Source organism: Cajanus cajan, chromosome 6 (genome assembly GCF_000230855.2).
Source record: "Cajanus cajan strain Asha chromosome 6, NIPB_CcT2T_4, whole genome shotgun sequence".
NCBI lineage: Eukaryota > Viridiplantae > Streptophyta > Magnoliopsida > Fabales > Fabaceae > Cajanus > Cajanus cajan.
The window spans coordinates 41,750,275-41,765,501 of NC_138522.1; the positions used below are offsets into that span (position 1 = coordinate 41,750,275).

Below are 15,227 nucleotides of genomic sequence, written 5' to 3' on the forward strand. Positions count from 1 at the left end.
ATACCATGTTTTTCACAATAAGTTTTGAAATCAAAATTTTGAAAGTTAGTTCCATGATCACTTCTAATTACAACAATGCAAAATTCTTTTTTCATTTTGACACGTTTGCAAAATATCTCAAATACCTTAAATGACTCATGTTTGTAACTTAGGAAGTATATCCATGTATATCTAGAATAGTCATCTACAATGACGAATCCATACTTTTTACCTCCCTAATTAAGTGTCCTAGTTGGACCAAACAGATCCATATGTAACAATTTTAGAGGTCTAGAAGTGGGAATTCTTAGCTTTAAAATATGTTTTAATTTGTTTTCCCTTCTAACATACTTCATAGAGAAAATGATTTTTCCAAGAGATCTTAGGCAGTCCTTTTACTAAACCTTTTTTAGTTATTTTTGAAATATGTTTCAGATTGACATGCCCAATCTTTTGTGCCAAATCCATCTTTCATCTTCTTTAGAAATTAGACATGTTACATTCTGTTTGCTCAGACTAGTCAGATTGATCTCGTAAAGATTATTCTTTCTTTGAGTAGTAAAAAAACATAAATCCATCATCTTGCTTGACTATGCATGCATCTTTGTCAAAGACTATTGTATAACCACTATCAAAAAATTTACTTATGCAAAGTAGGTTAAAATTTACTAAACCCTTGCCCCTAGATGGTCTTAAAGCTTTCCTCTTTCTTTATTGCTTTGTTCTCTCTTTGTTTCTATTCAATTCCTTCTTTTCTATATCTTAATCCTTTATATATGTCCAAGAAATTAAACCAGAGTATGTTATAAGTGAACAATCTGCTTAGACTTTTTGAAACAAGTGAGAAAATTTTTTAATTCTTCATGATGAAGAAAACTTCATTTACTAAGCCATATTTGATCTGTTGAGCCCTTTCTAGACCCAAATTTTCTTACTTCTCAGAACCAAATTCGTCGAGCCCTTTCCAAATGGTTGAACAGATTTTCTCTTCAGCAAATCATTGCTCTCTATCCCTGATTTGTTAAGCGAATGCAAATTGGCTAAACGAGTTTGTCAAATTTTGAGGCCTTGAGACCTGATCAAATATGTATGAGAAATAAGGGTTCATTAGTTCAAAATCTATCAACTCTTCACAAACTAATCTATTTATGCATATTTTTTATTCTTACAATACTTTAAGGGTTAAAATTAGATTTTCTTTTTAAAACTAGTTAAATAAGTGCTAAAAGAATTAAATTCTTTAAGTAAAATTGACACATATCAAGAGTCAATAACATGTTGGAGATCCTCATATTAAGCATCATCACCTACTTAGTAGTTAATTGAGATTTAGTTGTGTCCAACATGATCCAGAACTTTACTTGTTGAATTACTAGAGGAATTTCATCTCTATTATTTATAAGAGATTTCTTGAACATGTATCTCATCAAAATAGAATTTTAATGTTTATAGAAAGTACTAAACCCATACATAATAAATTATATAATAAAATTGAGGTTAAAATACTTTTTCAGTCCATATAGTTTTACTTATTTTATTTTTTTAGTTCCTATAGTTTAAAATAGATCTTTTTAGTCTCTATATTTATTTTTTTAATCTTTTTTAGTTCTTATAATTTAAGATAATTTTTTTAGTTCTTATATTTATTTTTTAATCTTTACCATCAATTTTTTATTATAACATTATCTATTTTGTATTGATATGATAAACATAACTTTCTGACATATAAATACAAAAGAGATAACATTATCAAAAATAAAAATAAAAATTATAAATATAAGAATTAAAAATATATTTTTTAAATTATAAATACTAAAAATGATTGAAAAAGGTGAATATAAATACTAAACAAAATTTATTTTAAACTAAAAAATTTAAAAAATATAATAAATAAAGTATAATGACTAAAAAGTATTTGCACCTAAAATTAAAATATTTAATATATAAGTTTCCATATACAATATTATTTTTCATAATATATTCTTCATAATATTCCCGACAAAGCATGCAGATCAGACGAGCCGCAAGACAACATATGCAACTGCCTTGAAGTCACACATGTTAGTCATAATTATTTTTATCATCGTTAGGAAAAGATGGCCTCATATTTGAGCCATAAATAAATAGAGTCAAAATTAAAAAGTACATTAATTGGTTATTAATTTCTTTCTTCTCTCCTCATGATAACACAGTTAAAAAAATGGTAATCCTTTTTATATCCCTATTATAAATAATATAAAAAATATTTAAATTAATATATAACTATCAAAATTATCAATCACTAGAGACAAACAAGTGATAAAAATTGAAGTTGAAATAAATGAATGGGTTGTTAAGTTCGATTGTCATTACAATCTCTATAATCTTTCTAATGGATTAAATTTTTTTATCAAAATTATAAAATATAAAACATATTACTACTGAATGTCAAAACTATAAAATTTTATCAAAATCAATTAATTATTCTACAAGTGTAGATTAATTTTTAGTTGTGAACTTTAAAATATTAAACTATGTTCATAAACAAAAATAATAATTAATTATTAAATTTGTATAATAAATAATATTAATGCAAGTAAATTAATCTATCATTAAATATGTTCATTAAACTTAATTATATCTAATTAATGATTATTATAGAGTTGAACATCCGAGCAACTACTCTTTCAAACCATGATTTTTCTTTTATGTTTAAAGTTTTTACACACCTATAAAAAAACATTTGATATTAATATGTTAAATAAGAATATATGTAAAAAAAATGTTAATTAACATTACTTATAATTAATGTGTAAAACATCAAATATTTTAGAACAAAAAATAATACAAAAATTATCTAACCACATTATAAGAAAAAATACATATTTAATTATTATCATTTGTGAAATATATTTTAAATTATTCTTAAAAAAAGTTAATCACGAGTAGTTATATAATATATTTAATGATACCACTTCATATCAAAATTTTCGAAACTAATATTGGATTATCAATATCAATATATTTTAATAAAAAAAAAGTTACTTCTTAACACTAACTTATTAAAATTATATTTAATTATAAAAATTGTAGATAAATAATATTAATTGAAAAATAATTTGTAATTAAATACAATTTTTTAGGTTCGTTCCTGGAGTATCCACCGCCGACAGCAGTGACTAATCTCCTCGCTACGTTGGAGACACCTCAAAGGGTGGGATAGCTAGCCCTAAGATTTAACGCGGCTGCATACACAAGGCAGGATTCGAACCCCTGACCTTGCTTAAGCGTGGATCAACCCCTACCGCTGAACCACACGCTTGGGGTTAAATTTGATCTATTCAATTTAATTACATCTAATTAATATCTATTACAAAATAGAGGTTTCTATTAATGACTAATATTTGTTCAATTTTATTTAAATTTATACACATATATATATATATATATATATATATATATATATATTAATTAGTATTTAGTATGTGTAATACACATACATATTTATTATATATAATTAAAATTTATAATTAATTATATACATAAATAAATATTATGTTAGAATATGTTACATTTAAAAATTAGTATGCATAAATATTATTAAATATATAAATTATATTTTAGATTTATGATAAATAATTTATATTGTAACAAAATTTTATCTCTATTTTTTGATAAATATTTTAAAATATATTATTATTTATTTTATAAATAATTATGATAAATAAAAATCAAATTAGATAAGAAATTAAAATAATTCTTATAAATCCTCACATTAAATAAATTTTTTTAAAAACACTCTCATGTATGATAGATGCTTGTGTTTAATATATAAGAGTTGATATAATTAATTAATTATTTTTATCCTAATATAATTGTGAAATAAGATAATGTATTTTTGAATTATTTTAAATTTAACTACATATTTATGATAGCATTAATTTTAATTACCTATTTTTGTAAAATATATTTTAAAAGTAAAATATTTTTAGAAAAAGCATAAATAAAAGTATAATATCTAATGATTCGACCTTATCAAATTTGTCAAAATTAATATTTAACTATCATAATTATATAATAAATAGCATTAACATAAACAATTTAATTAGTCATCAAGCAAAATTAAATCCATTAAAATTTAATTATATATGATAAATAATCAAAGTTTTGATCAACAAGTAGTTCATATTTTTCTTAATCAAGAATAAAGTTTCGGTGCTTACTTTAAGTATAAAATTATGAATAAAAATATCACTCTATTCTTATAAGAATTGATATGATGAAATCTCCTTATTAAAAAAGAAGTTTTCCTTAATGACTAATATTTGTTAATGGAGTTTCCTTTACCGACACACATGCAAGCATGTAATTTATTTATTGTAAAATTATTATAAAATTTAATACACATTAAAATATGCTAGATTAAAAATATAAATAGAAAAAATTGATTTTATGTAACACAAATTAAATACTAATAAAATTTAAATTTATAAACTCACGCTAGATAAAATAAAAAATAAAAAAATAAATTCGCCTCACCATCATATTATCCGTTTCCTAATTCCTAAACACACTAACAAAGTTTTAAAAAATGAAAACGAAAAAAGTCTGGGAAGGACATTTTCGTAACTGAGTTGCAAAAGAATTTTAAAATTTGAAATATTCCGGAAATAAGTGTAACAAGCAGCCGGTTGGAGTTTGCTTTCCAACGGATAACTTTATCGTTAGGTTGGATACCGTTGCATTCCCACAATCACCTAAATTATGTGGAGAGACGAAAATGCCCTCACCACTTAATCGCTTGTATGATTTTGGTCCCAAACTTATTTGTTTTTATTTTTTTATTAACGGCTGGAATTTTTGCCAAACAAGGAAAAGAAAAGCTGAAAAAGCAAAGCTTGTTGGGTGCATGTGATGAGGGGATTTTCACCTTTGAGAGCACCAAGCCGATAATTATGAATCACAATGTTGATGAGAGATGCCCATTTGCCACACGTGAATCCTTTTCATGTTTTTTTGCTTGTGTCCCACGAATGGTTTTTGATTCAGTGAAATATAAAAAATGAGAATTCAAGCTCAATCTCACAGTTCTGGGAAAAAGCTCACTCCAGTGAACGGCTCTCCTCTCCATTCCTAAGAATAAATTTTATAAAGTCAAAAATTAGTTGGCAGACCTTCACTTTTTGCACATGAACATCACGAGATATCTGATCCCATGGAATGTGTATTGCTTCTATGTAGAACCCACTAAGCCTAGGAGCATCCACATTTTTGTAGCTAGCCACATACATGCCTTCTTAATTTCAATACACAGTTTAGTCAATCTACAATCATAAATAAAAATAAAATAATGCGTATCAAATAAATTTTTCCAGAAAATGTTAGCATTATTTCCCTTTTACATCAACTAATGCTTTTCGGTAACAGTTGGCTTATGTGGCTAATCTTTGACCAAATTTAGTAGAGGAAAAAAGGTAAAATCAATTCAGTTGATCATGATCACAAAGTGGGTGGGTGATTTGAGTAAAAACTTGGGTTGAGGGCAAAAAAGTAATATCAGTGCGCTTCCTTGTAACAACCGACATGTGGCGGTACATGCGGCGCACATGCATACCGTCCCTAATCACAAATACAAATATACAAAGGGCGGTTTGAGATTCAAAATTTAGGAATAGGAAGAGAGAGAGAGAGAGAGAGTGTGAGTAAATAGTAATTAATAGGAAAAGGAAAAATAATAAAAGAAGAAAGATAACGGGAATGGTTATATAACAGGTGTGTGTGTATGTGGGCGTGGTTGGCGTTTGCTTAGTTTTGAAACCGAAGAAGAGTAGCTTCTACTTTGTACTACTCTACACTCCACTCTCTTCTATTCTACCCATCACTTGTCCTTATATATACATATAAACAAATAAGCTTTCTCCTCTGTTCTCTCTAACATTGAGCAAACAAAAAGAATCTTGGAGATCGGGAGGTCATCGTCGTCATTTGTGCGCTCAAGATTAACATAACGACCTCGCGCACCCAGGAACAGGCACGGTCCCCCCTTCCATTTTTTTTTTTCTTGTCATTTTTTGTACTTTGTTTTGAAGGCCAAATTGGAGAGGAATGAGTAATAAGGGTTAATTGTTTTTAGCAGGGACGATATGGAGAGGATTACTCCGGTGAGGAAGCCACACACTTCTACCGCAGATCTGCTTACTTGGTCTGAAACTCCACCGTCTGATTCCCCAGCGCCTCCTTCCTCCGCCCTTCGTTCTCACCAGGTATACTGTGCTTTTCTCTTTCTTCAACTTTTTTTTTTCTGCTTTCTAATATAGCCAATTTCAATTTTTTTATTTATTAATGTTTTGTTTTTTTTTTCCTCGTATCGCGAAATTTCAGCCGTCGGATGGGATCAGGAAGGTGGTATTTGGGGGTCAGGTCACCGATGAAGAGGTCGAGAGCTTAAACAAACGGTGAGATCTACTCCATTTTCTCTCATTATTTCTTACAAATTCAACTTTCCCGTATTTTTTTATCACTAAAACCTCGAAAGCATTTAGCCTTACTTTGAAATTTGGAAATGACCTGGTTCCCTGTTTTACCTCAAAATATCCGAACAATTTGTGCTTTTTTTTTTTTTTTTTTTTTTTTTTTTTTTTCTGATTGTTTGTGTCAACTGATCTGTTATCGATAATCTGTGTTTTGTTTCCTGGTCACGGTCATCAACTAACAATTTGGGTACATGCTCATCTTCCGTATGTTTTGAAAAGGGTTAAAATGAGTTTGGTTGAGTTTGTTGGATTTGGATGATTGGATCTGTCGTTTAATTAAACCTTGCTTTCTTATTCCTCCTGATTTCCATCACGCCTTGTTCTTCGTTTAAGAAAATTGAGTGGTGAATTAAGATGCCTAGGTTCAGCTTGGCTACATTTCATTCTTGCAATGAGTGTAGGGAAAGCCACATTTACAAATATTAAGGATGGTTAAAAATAGTGATGTTAAATTAAATGCAGTATATCTTCATTCTCGCTCTTGTCCCTGCAAAACACACAAATTTAGCACTCATTCTTATTTTGTGCATGTGTACTATAATTCCTCAATTTGAGCTATCAGTATCACCTTTTTGTGGAAATGGGTCATACTCATATCACTGCCAGTCCCAATTGTCTATTGTCTCAGAATGAAGCAACACCATTTATTCATATATCCTTTCTCTCCCTTTCTCCCAGTTTTGGAGCGTGAAAACAAAGAAAGATATAAAGAACATTGGTTTGCTTTTCTTGTACTTTGTGTTTTTCAGTTTCTTGTTCCTTTTTTTCTATGTAATCCTAGACTTGAGTGAATTGAATACAGACTCCATTTTTTAATCATATTATGAACACTAGATCAATTTTTCTTCGTGCCTATATATTCTGTGGCATCTGAAATTATCTAGCATTGGAATTTCCAGAAAACCTTGTTCAGAGTATAAGATGAAGGAGATAACTGGCAGTGGAATATTTGTAGCCAATGGAGAAGATGACTCCTCAGAAGCTGGCAGTGCTAACCCAAATAAGACTGGAGTACGAATGTACCAGGTAATTTTTTTAAGTGGATAGATGCTTTTACATGTTGTATTGATCATATATTTGCATTGGATTTCAGCTAACTTGGATTTTTATTTTTCACTGTCGAATTGAAGCAAGCGATTGCTGGAATTAGCCATATCTCCTTTGGCGAGGAGGAAAGTCTATCTCCAAAAAAGCCCACTACTTTGCCTGAGGTGGCCAAGCAGCGTGAGCTAAGTGGAACTTTGGAAAGTGAAGACTCTATATTGAAAAAGCAACTTTCTGATGCGAAGTGCAAGGAGCTTACCGGTCATGACATATTTGCTCCACCACCAGAAATCAAACCCAGGCCAATAACTCCTCGCATACTGGAGTTAAAAGGGAGCATAGACATTGGAGAACGACATGTATGCACCACTATAAGTTGCTAACCTGAATTATCTGGGTGAATATTTTTCGAATTTTGATCTCTCCCATAATTTTAAGATTTAGATACTTCAATAATATCTCCGGGCAAATAGAGTGTATTTAGAACTTTATTTACCAACTCGGGTTGGCATGATTGGTAAGGGCTCTCGGCAATTCACGAGATTGGGGGTTCAATTCCCAGCTCTTAGTGAATGAAGCAAATCTAGTTGGGAGGGGTTTATCCTTTGCGTTCAGTATCCCATAGCAGATTAAGCCCTACATTCCATGGGGAACACTTGCGAAAGCAAAAAGAGAAAAATATAGGACTTTGTTTAGACAAACATGTCAGCAGTGCAATGAATTTACAATAAAACTGAATTATTGCATTATGGATGAATAATTCATATTGTGGCGTCATAATTTGGGAACCTGAATATGTTGCGAGTAAAAATTGCGTAGGGCAGGGAAATTATAAAGTTGATGTTCTTCATGCATGATAAATATGGTGATGTTTTTGTGTGAACATTTATCAAGATATCTTTGTGTACTTTAAATAAGCGGCTTGTGTTGTGATCTTTGATTTACAGGCTGACGGAGATCAAGGCGATACCAACTCTGGTGCGGAAGCAATGAAGACAGCAAAGAAGATTTATAACAAGAAATTTGCAGAACTTTCAGGGAATGACATATTCCAAGGTGATGCGGCACCTTCATCTGCTGAGAAATCATTGAGCGGGGCCAAACTACGAGAGATGAGTGGCAGTAACATCTTTGCTGATGGGAAGGTAGAAGCTAGAGACTACCTAGGTGGCGTACGGAAGCCACCTGGTGGTGAGAGCAGCATTGCTTTGGTATAATTTATTAGGTCTAACTTATCTTCACACTGTCTTTGTTTTGTTTTAATTAATTTTTAGTGGGGATGTGTTATTATATTATTTGACCTTGTATTCTGGGTTTTGGGAATTGGTGTTTTAGGTTTCTTGATGTCTTGACCAAAAAGGACCATCCGCTAATTGGTTTTATGTCCATAATCCTGTGTTTTCCTGTGTTTGCTTTTTTAATGAAGTGATTTGAACTATTTACCTGAGCTAGTGTTTCATTACTTGCTTTATAGTCTACATTGACTTGCTTTCAAAAGTGTGATACTGTAAGTACGCCATATAACTTGTGTTATTAGCCCACCAAGTTGATTTTTGGAGCCTTTTGGATGGATACATCTAGCTGGTAGGTATACTGGATTCTCCACTTACACAAGTGGTGATGAGAGGGAATGGAAAAATACAAACGATACGCACCGGCAATATAACCTAGCTTTGAAGCGAAGGGTTTCAGAACGACACGATCTCTTTGCCAACAGTGTAAAAGCAAGAATATCTATCTTTCGTGATGATGATTTGGCAATGGAAAAATAAAATATCTTTCATAAAAATTTCTATCAAATTACATCTGAATAAACATTTTTTATCACCAAATTTTAAAAGCAAATTAAAACGGAAATTAATAGTAATAAACTTTTATAATTATTAATAAAAATGAAAACGTTAGTATTTTTTGGGTCAAGGAAAACATTAGTTAACAACACCTGAAAACAAACTAAAAGAATATTTTAAAGTTTCTTTTCATGTTTTGAGTTATAAAAATTTGTAAGTACAGAGCTTGTTTGTTTATTTTTTTTTAATAAAATAAGAATTATTTTTTAAATACTTTTAATTTTCTGAGAAGAAATTCTTATTTGATTCTAATTTTTTTTTCTTAAATCGCTATTTTGCGTACACCAATAAAAAAAATAGAAAGTAATCTTTCCTGACGATGATTTGACAATTGAAGATCAAATTATTTCGTGATGTCTTCCGCTGCATTTTAATTATTATTTTTATTTTATTCCAATTTCATATAATTTTTGTACATTTTATTTTTCCAAACACTTAATAGTGCTATGAGACTCATGCATTGCTTGATGGACCAAGACATGATAATAGCAGTGTTTTAAAACCCGGACCGACCCGGCCGGTCGGACCGGTTGGACCGGGAACCGGTGGTCCAGCCGGTCCGAATCTGAAGTTGGATCGGTTATGCAGTCGACCCGTTTTAAACTGGATTGAACCGGTCAATTTTTCGGTTCAACCGGTGAACCGGTGGGTCAAACCGGTTCAATCACTTTTTTTATTTTTATTTTTTAAGGGACCATAAATCACAAAAATAATAATGAAAATTGAATCTCTTAATGAAAAAGCAAGGAGTCTTATTAAATATAACAATGACTACTTGTTCTAATATATTTGTTTGTAATATATACAACTTAAATAACTTTTATAGTATATTATTAATTTTAAATTATATATTTAATAATTCAATATCTATGTAAATATTACATATATTATTTTGTGATATTAATTGCAAGCATATTATATATATACATATTATTTATATTTTTAATTTGTATTAATATACCGTTTAACATGTAATTTTTTTATGTATTTTTTTACAAAATAAAAATAAAAATAATTTTAAATAAGATAGAAAAATTTAAATTTAAAATAAGATATGAATTTATTAAAATTTATAAGTATAAATATATTTAATATGAATATTTTTTAATAAAAATAAATAAAAATCGAGTCATGCGGTTCAACCAGTGACCCACCTGTTCAACCTTTGACCCACTAACCCAATACCTTAACCGGTTCGATGACCGGTCCGGTTTTTAAAACTATGGATAATAGTGCCTTATCAGCTTCAAGCCTTCAGCGGTGCATTAGCCACCATTACTATGAGAAAAGGGAGCGACCCTTGGTGATATGTGAGAGATATCATCATTTAATGCGCAGCCCCAATCTTCAAGACCTTCACTATATAATTTTAAACTTTCACATGCATTCAAGGTGTTTAACTCGTGGGACTTAAACCCAAAATTGGACACTAGTGCATATCACGATTATGCTTGACCATGAATCATCTTTCTCAAAGTTTGTATTTTTGGCTGCTCGTGATATATACATTTTTTTTAATTAGTACACCTTTCCTTTTAAAATTTTTTTTTAAAATATCTTTAACTTTTTTTTATTTTCTAAATTTTAATTTTATATATTCTACAACGTTTAATTTATAACTTTTCCCTTCTATTAATTCTATATACCTCCTTTTTTTCTCTCAATTTTTACATACGCTCTCTTATCTCTTCTACACTCTTCACCATAAGTAATTTTAATTCTTTTAGTTTTCACATTACTCTTTTTTCCTCCGCCTCTCTTTTAGTTTCACACACATTCGGGTCATAGAACTGGTGCGTGACAGTGTTATAGGCACATGTGATTTTTTCAACATTGTCAAAGGTGTCGAATTAAATACGTGATTTTTCTTCGAACAATTCCTCATCTTTCACACTTTCAAAAACCTCAACATCAAATTTAATAAAAAATTTAGTATTACAAAAAATACTTTGTGTTTCAAAAAATACTTTCCCTAACACTAAATTAGTGAATTGGAAAGTACTTTTCAAGACACTAAATTTACTAGAAAGAATTTTTTGAAATTATATTAAATAACACACTTTCGAAAAGTGTTTTTCAGAGCACTAATTTTACAATTTTGATTTAGAATAATAAAATTAGTGTTCCAAAAAGTACGAAATGTGTTATTTTACACAATTCCAAAAAGTTATTTTCGAAATAGTAAATTTAGTATCTTAGAAAGTACTTTTCGAAAGTATATAAAAATACAATTTTGAAAAAATATTTTTCGTAACACTAATTTTACTAGTATGAAAAGTACTTTCAATAACACTAAAATTAATGCTTTTAAAGGTATTTTTTGGAACACTAACTTTAGTGTTGTGTATTTCTGGAAGTGTGAAAAGAAAAAAGTGTTTGAAAAAAAATGTGTATTTAGCGCGACACCTTTGGCACTGTCGTGGAAGTCGCAAACACCTACAACACTGTCGCCAACACCTACAACGCTGCCGCAAACACCTACAACGCTGTCGCACACCAATTCTAGGTCCTTGAGTACATGTGAAAATTGAAAGAGAAAAGGGAGAGGATAACAATATGAAAATTAAAAGAAGAAGAGAGGGAGAGAGTAACATAAAAACTAAAAAAAATTAAAACTACCTTTTGAAATAGGTGGATGATAAAGGGAAGATAATGAAATGTGCATATGTGAAACTAAAAGAGAAAAGGAAGAAGTTGTATAAAAAAGGAGAAAATGTTAAATTGAAAATATAAAATTAAATGATTAAAAATATATTAGAAATTTATTTTTTTTTAAAAAAAGAAAGGAGATGTACTCATTTAAAAAAAATTATATATCATAAGTCATGTAGGATAATAATTGTACTTTTTGAGCTAGTCCATCCCAAAATCAAAGTACAAACTAATATTGAGTTTGTTTCTCTCCACACATTTATTTCAAGGTATATTATTTTTCCAAGTTTATTAATAACACCTATATCCAATCAAAATGTTACCAAACTAAGTTAATGGACTTATCTTAAGTCCTTTATAGACGTAATTATTTGTGAATGTTTTATTTAATGGGCCGAAGGAAGTGTCTGTATTGGCAATTTTATTTTCAACTTAAGGAGGTTGCTAGGTTACCGAGTTTAAAGTCATATATTAGTAAAAGAGTTAATTATTTATATATTGTTAGTATAAACTTTTTTTACATTAATAACTAATTATATCTTTTAATTGTTCTATGTCACCGTTAAAAGTAAATGTGTTTATAGTGACATGACACAATTAAAAGATATAATTAGTTACCAGTGTAAAAAAACTTTACACCGACAGTGTATAAGTAATTAACTCTTAGTAAAATATATTACTTTTATTAGAGATGTAAGTGTGTAAAAAAGACTTACCTCCACGAATCCGGTATGTGTGAGTCAACCCAATTATATTTTTACATATTGGATTGAGTAATTGACTTGGATAATTTTTATGTTATTTAATTATAATTAGATTAAGTAATAAGTTAAAGAGTTTGTTGTTTAATAAATTTAAATCAATTTTATCTATAATAAATTATTAAAATAAAATAAAATATTATACATAACATAACATGCAATATTCTATATATAGTTAATTATATTTTTTCACCAAATATTATAATAATGAGTTGATCGGTTAAATTAAAAAAATATAGAGTAAAAAAAATAATTTAATTATACTTGTTATGTAGTTCAAAATTTGTTAATTAATAACATAATATTTACTTTTTTAGGATATTTGTGATTTCTCATGATTATTATAATTTATATTGTTATTTATATTTTGAATCATGTATTAAAATTTGAATTAACTATTTTTTACTATTTTTTAATTTGTTTTTGTTATTTAAATATATTTAACTTTTAATTGTTCAAACCAATGATCTGACTTGATTTCAATTAGATTATAGTCGAATTAGTTTGAGTTAAATCACTAAAAAAAATTTACAAATCCAACTCGATCTAAATTGATTAAGCTTAAATGAGTTGGGTATTAAAATAATTTAAATTTAATTTTATCTAACCGATTTATACTCTTAACTTTTATCATAAAGTTCTAAATCATATATGTTGTTAGTTAAAGCACTAGTTATACTATCAAATTTATCCACTAATATTTTAACATGTGTTTTGCACAAGTCAAAATTTTATTATATATAACTAAAATTTATAATAAATTATATATAAATAAATACTATACTTCTATATATATATATATATATAATTTTATTTAAAATTAACATAAATAAATACTTTTAAATATATAAATTATATTTTAGATTTATGATAAATAATTTATATTGTGTCATAATATTATTTTAATTATTGAAAATATATTTTAAAAATATTAAAATTTAAGTAAATTAAATATAATAAATATAACTAATACAAATTAAAATAGATAAAAAAAATTTATATTTTTAAAAATCTCTCATATATAAAAAGTTAAAAATTATTCTCATTAAAGAAAAAACTCTTAAAAACGATCTTGTACATAATACCAATTATCATTTATATATATGTAGAGTTATTGGATTGAAAATGAAGATTGAAAACCAGTAAAACTAAAAATTAAAGTAAAAGGTATTGAAATTGAATTAAAATTTGAATATGATTTTGAAAGCTAATATTACAACTTAATTTAAACCAAAATTATTTATATATTTTTACTAGCATTTTTTTGATAATATACATGATAATTATTTATTTTATATAGCTAAATTTATAATAGTTTTATTATAATTAAAATTTGCAATTAATAAATAGTTTTTAGCACATAAATTATTTAGATTTATGATAAATCATTGAGATACAAATTATTTTAATTATTTATAATTTTAAAAACATTAAAAGTAAATATAAAAGTGATATATTCTGTTATAATCTAGTAATCTAGTAAGTCTCTACATTTTACACTTCAACAACTAGGCAGCCGAAAACATAACTCTAATTATTAAGGGTTAGCATGGTAACCGTCTCTAGATATACATACATATATACATATATATATATATATATATATATAATTTTTTTTTTTCATCATTAGCTGAAATGATAAGTAAATCTCTAAATGAGACTACAACTATAAATGCACATGTATATAAATACAATAATTAAGAACTGAAAGCATAAAATTAGGTTGCCAATTAAGCAACTACTACAAAACAGTAGCCCAAGTAATACCGTCATCCTTCAACATAGCTTTCAACACATATTCATCTTCCAGCCTATTCATGTCCTACTTCCATAACAAATATGATCATCGTAGTTCAACCATTAGGAAACATGTAAGGATAAGTTTGAATTCAAAAGAAAATAACATAGTAAAAAAGTATTAAACTAATTATACAATAACTTTAACAACTCAACATGTCATAACAGCCCAAGGCTAATCTTAACAACATTGCTCAACATGCCAACCTAGTTATACAACATAACAACATTCCAACTTACAATACAACCATGAAACTTATCATCATTCCCACTTAACCTATGAATACTACAACTATTCAACACAATATGTGATCATCAGAATAGTTCACAACACAATAATTTAAGCAATTTATAACATATCAACACATCAATTTCGCAACATATCAACACAACAACAATATGCATTGTCACGTATTTCAACTGAGAGATCTCTTGCAACAAAATTGAGTAGTCTAAGTGGTTTGACCTTACGAACCAACTTAACAACGCGATGTTTTTGAACTCATTAGATTAACAACAAATTTGGATATAAATTCACATCACAATATGATTTCTTGAATTTTGCTACTCAAACTAACTAGGAAAGTCCAGTATTCCTATCAAGATTAGGATAATTTGGGTATGAGCCTACC

At 28.0% G+C, this 15,227-nt stretch overlaps 1 protein-coding gene across 2 annotated transcripts; it reads left to right on the plus strand.

Moving 5' to 3' along the window:
* The first annotated feature begins 5,689 nt into the window (after positions 1 to 5,689).
* Positions 5,690 to 8,982, plus strand: LOC109800658 (N-lysine methyltransferase). Of its 2 annotated transcripts, none has more exons than XM_020361485.3 (6): positions 5,690 to 5,989; positions 6,092 to 6,221; positions 6,340 to 6,413; positions 7,391 to 7,517; positions 7,622 to 7,894; positions 8,483 to 8,982. In XM_020361485.3, the coding sequence occupies exons 2-6, from the start codon at positions 6,102 to 6,104 to the stop codon at positions 8,750 to 8,752; spliced, it is 864 nt and encodes a 287-aa protein (XP_020217074.1). In that variant the 5' UTR covers positions 5,690 to 5,989; positions 6,092 to 6,101; the 3' UTR covers positions 8,753 to 8,982. The 2 variants fall into 2 exon arrangements, with proteins under 2 accessions (XP_020217074.1, XP_020217065.1); XM_020361476.3 differs by having other exon boundaries at positions 5,695 to 5,989; positions 6,095 to 6,221.
* Positions 8,983 to 15,227: the final 6,245 nt, after the last annotated feature.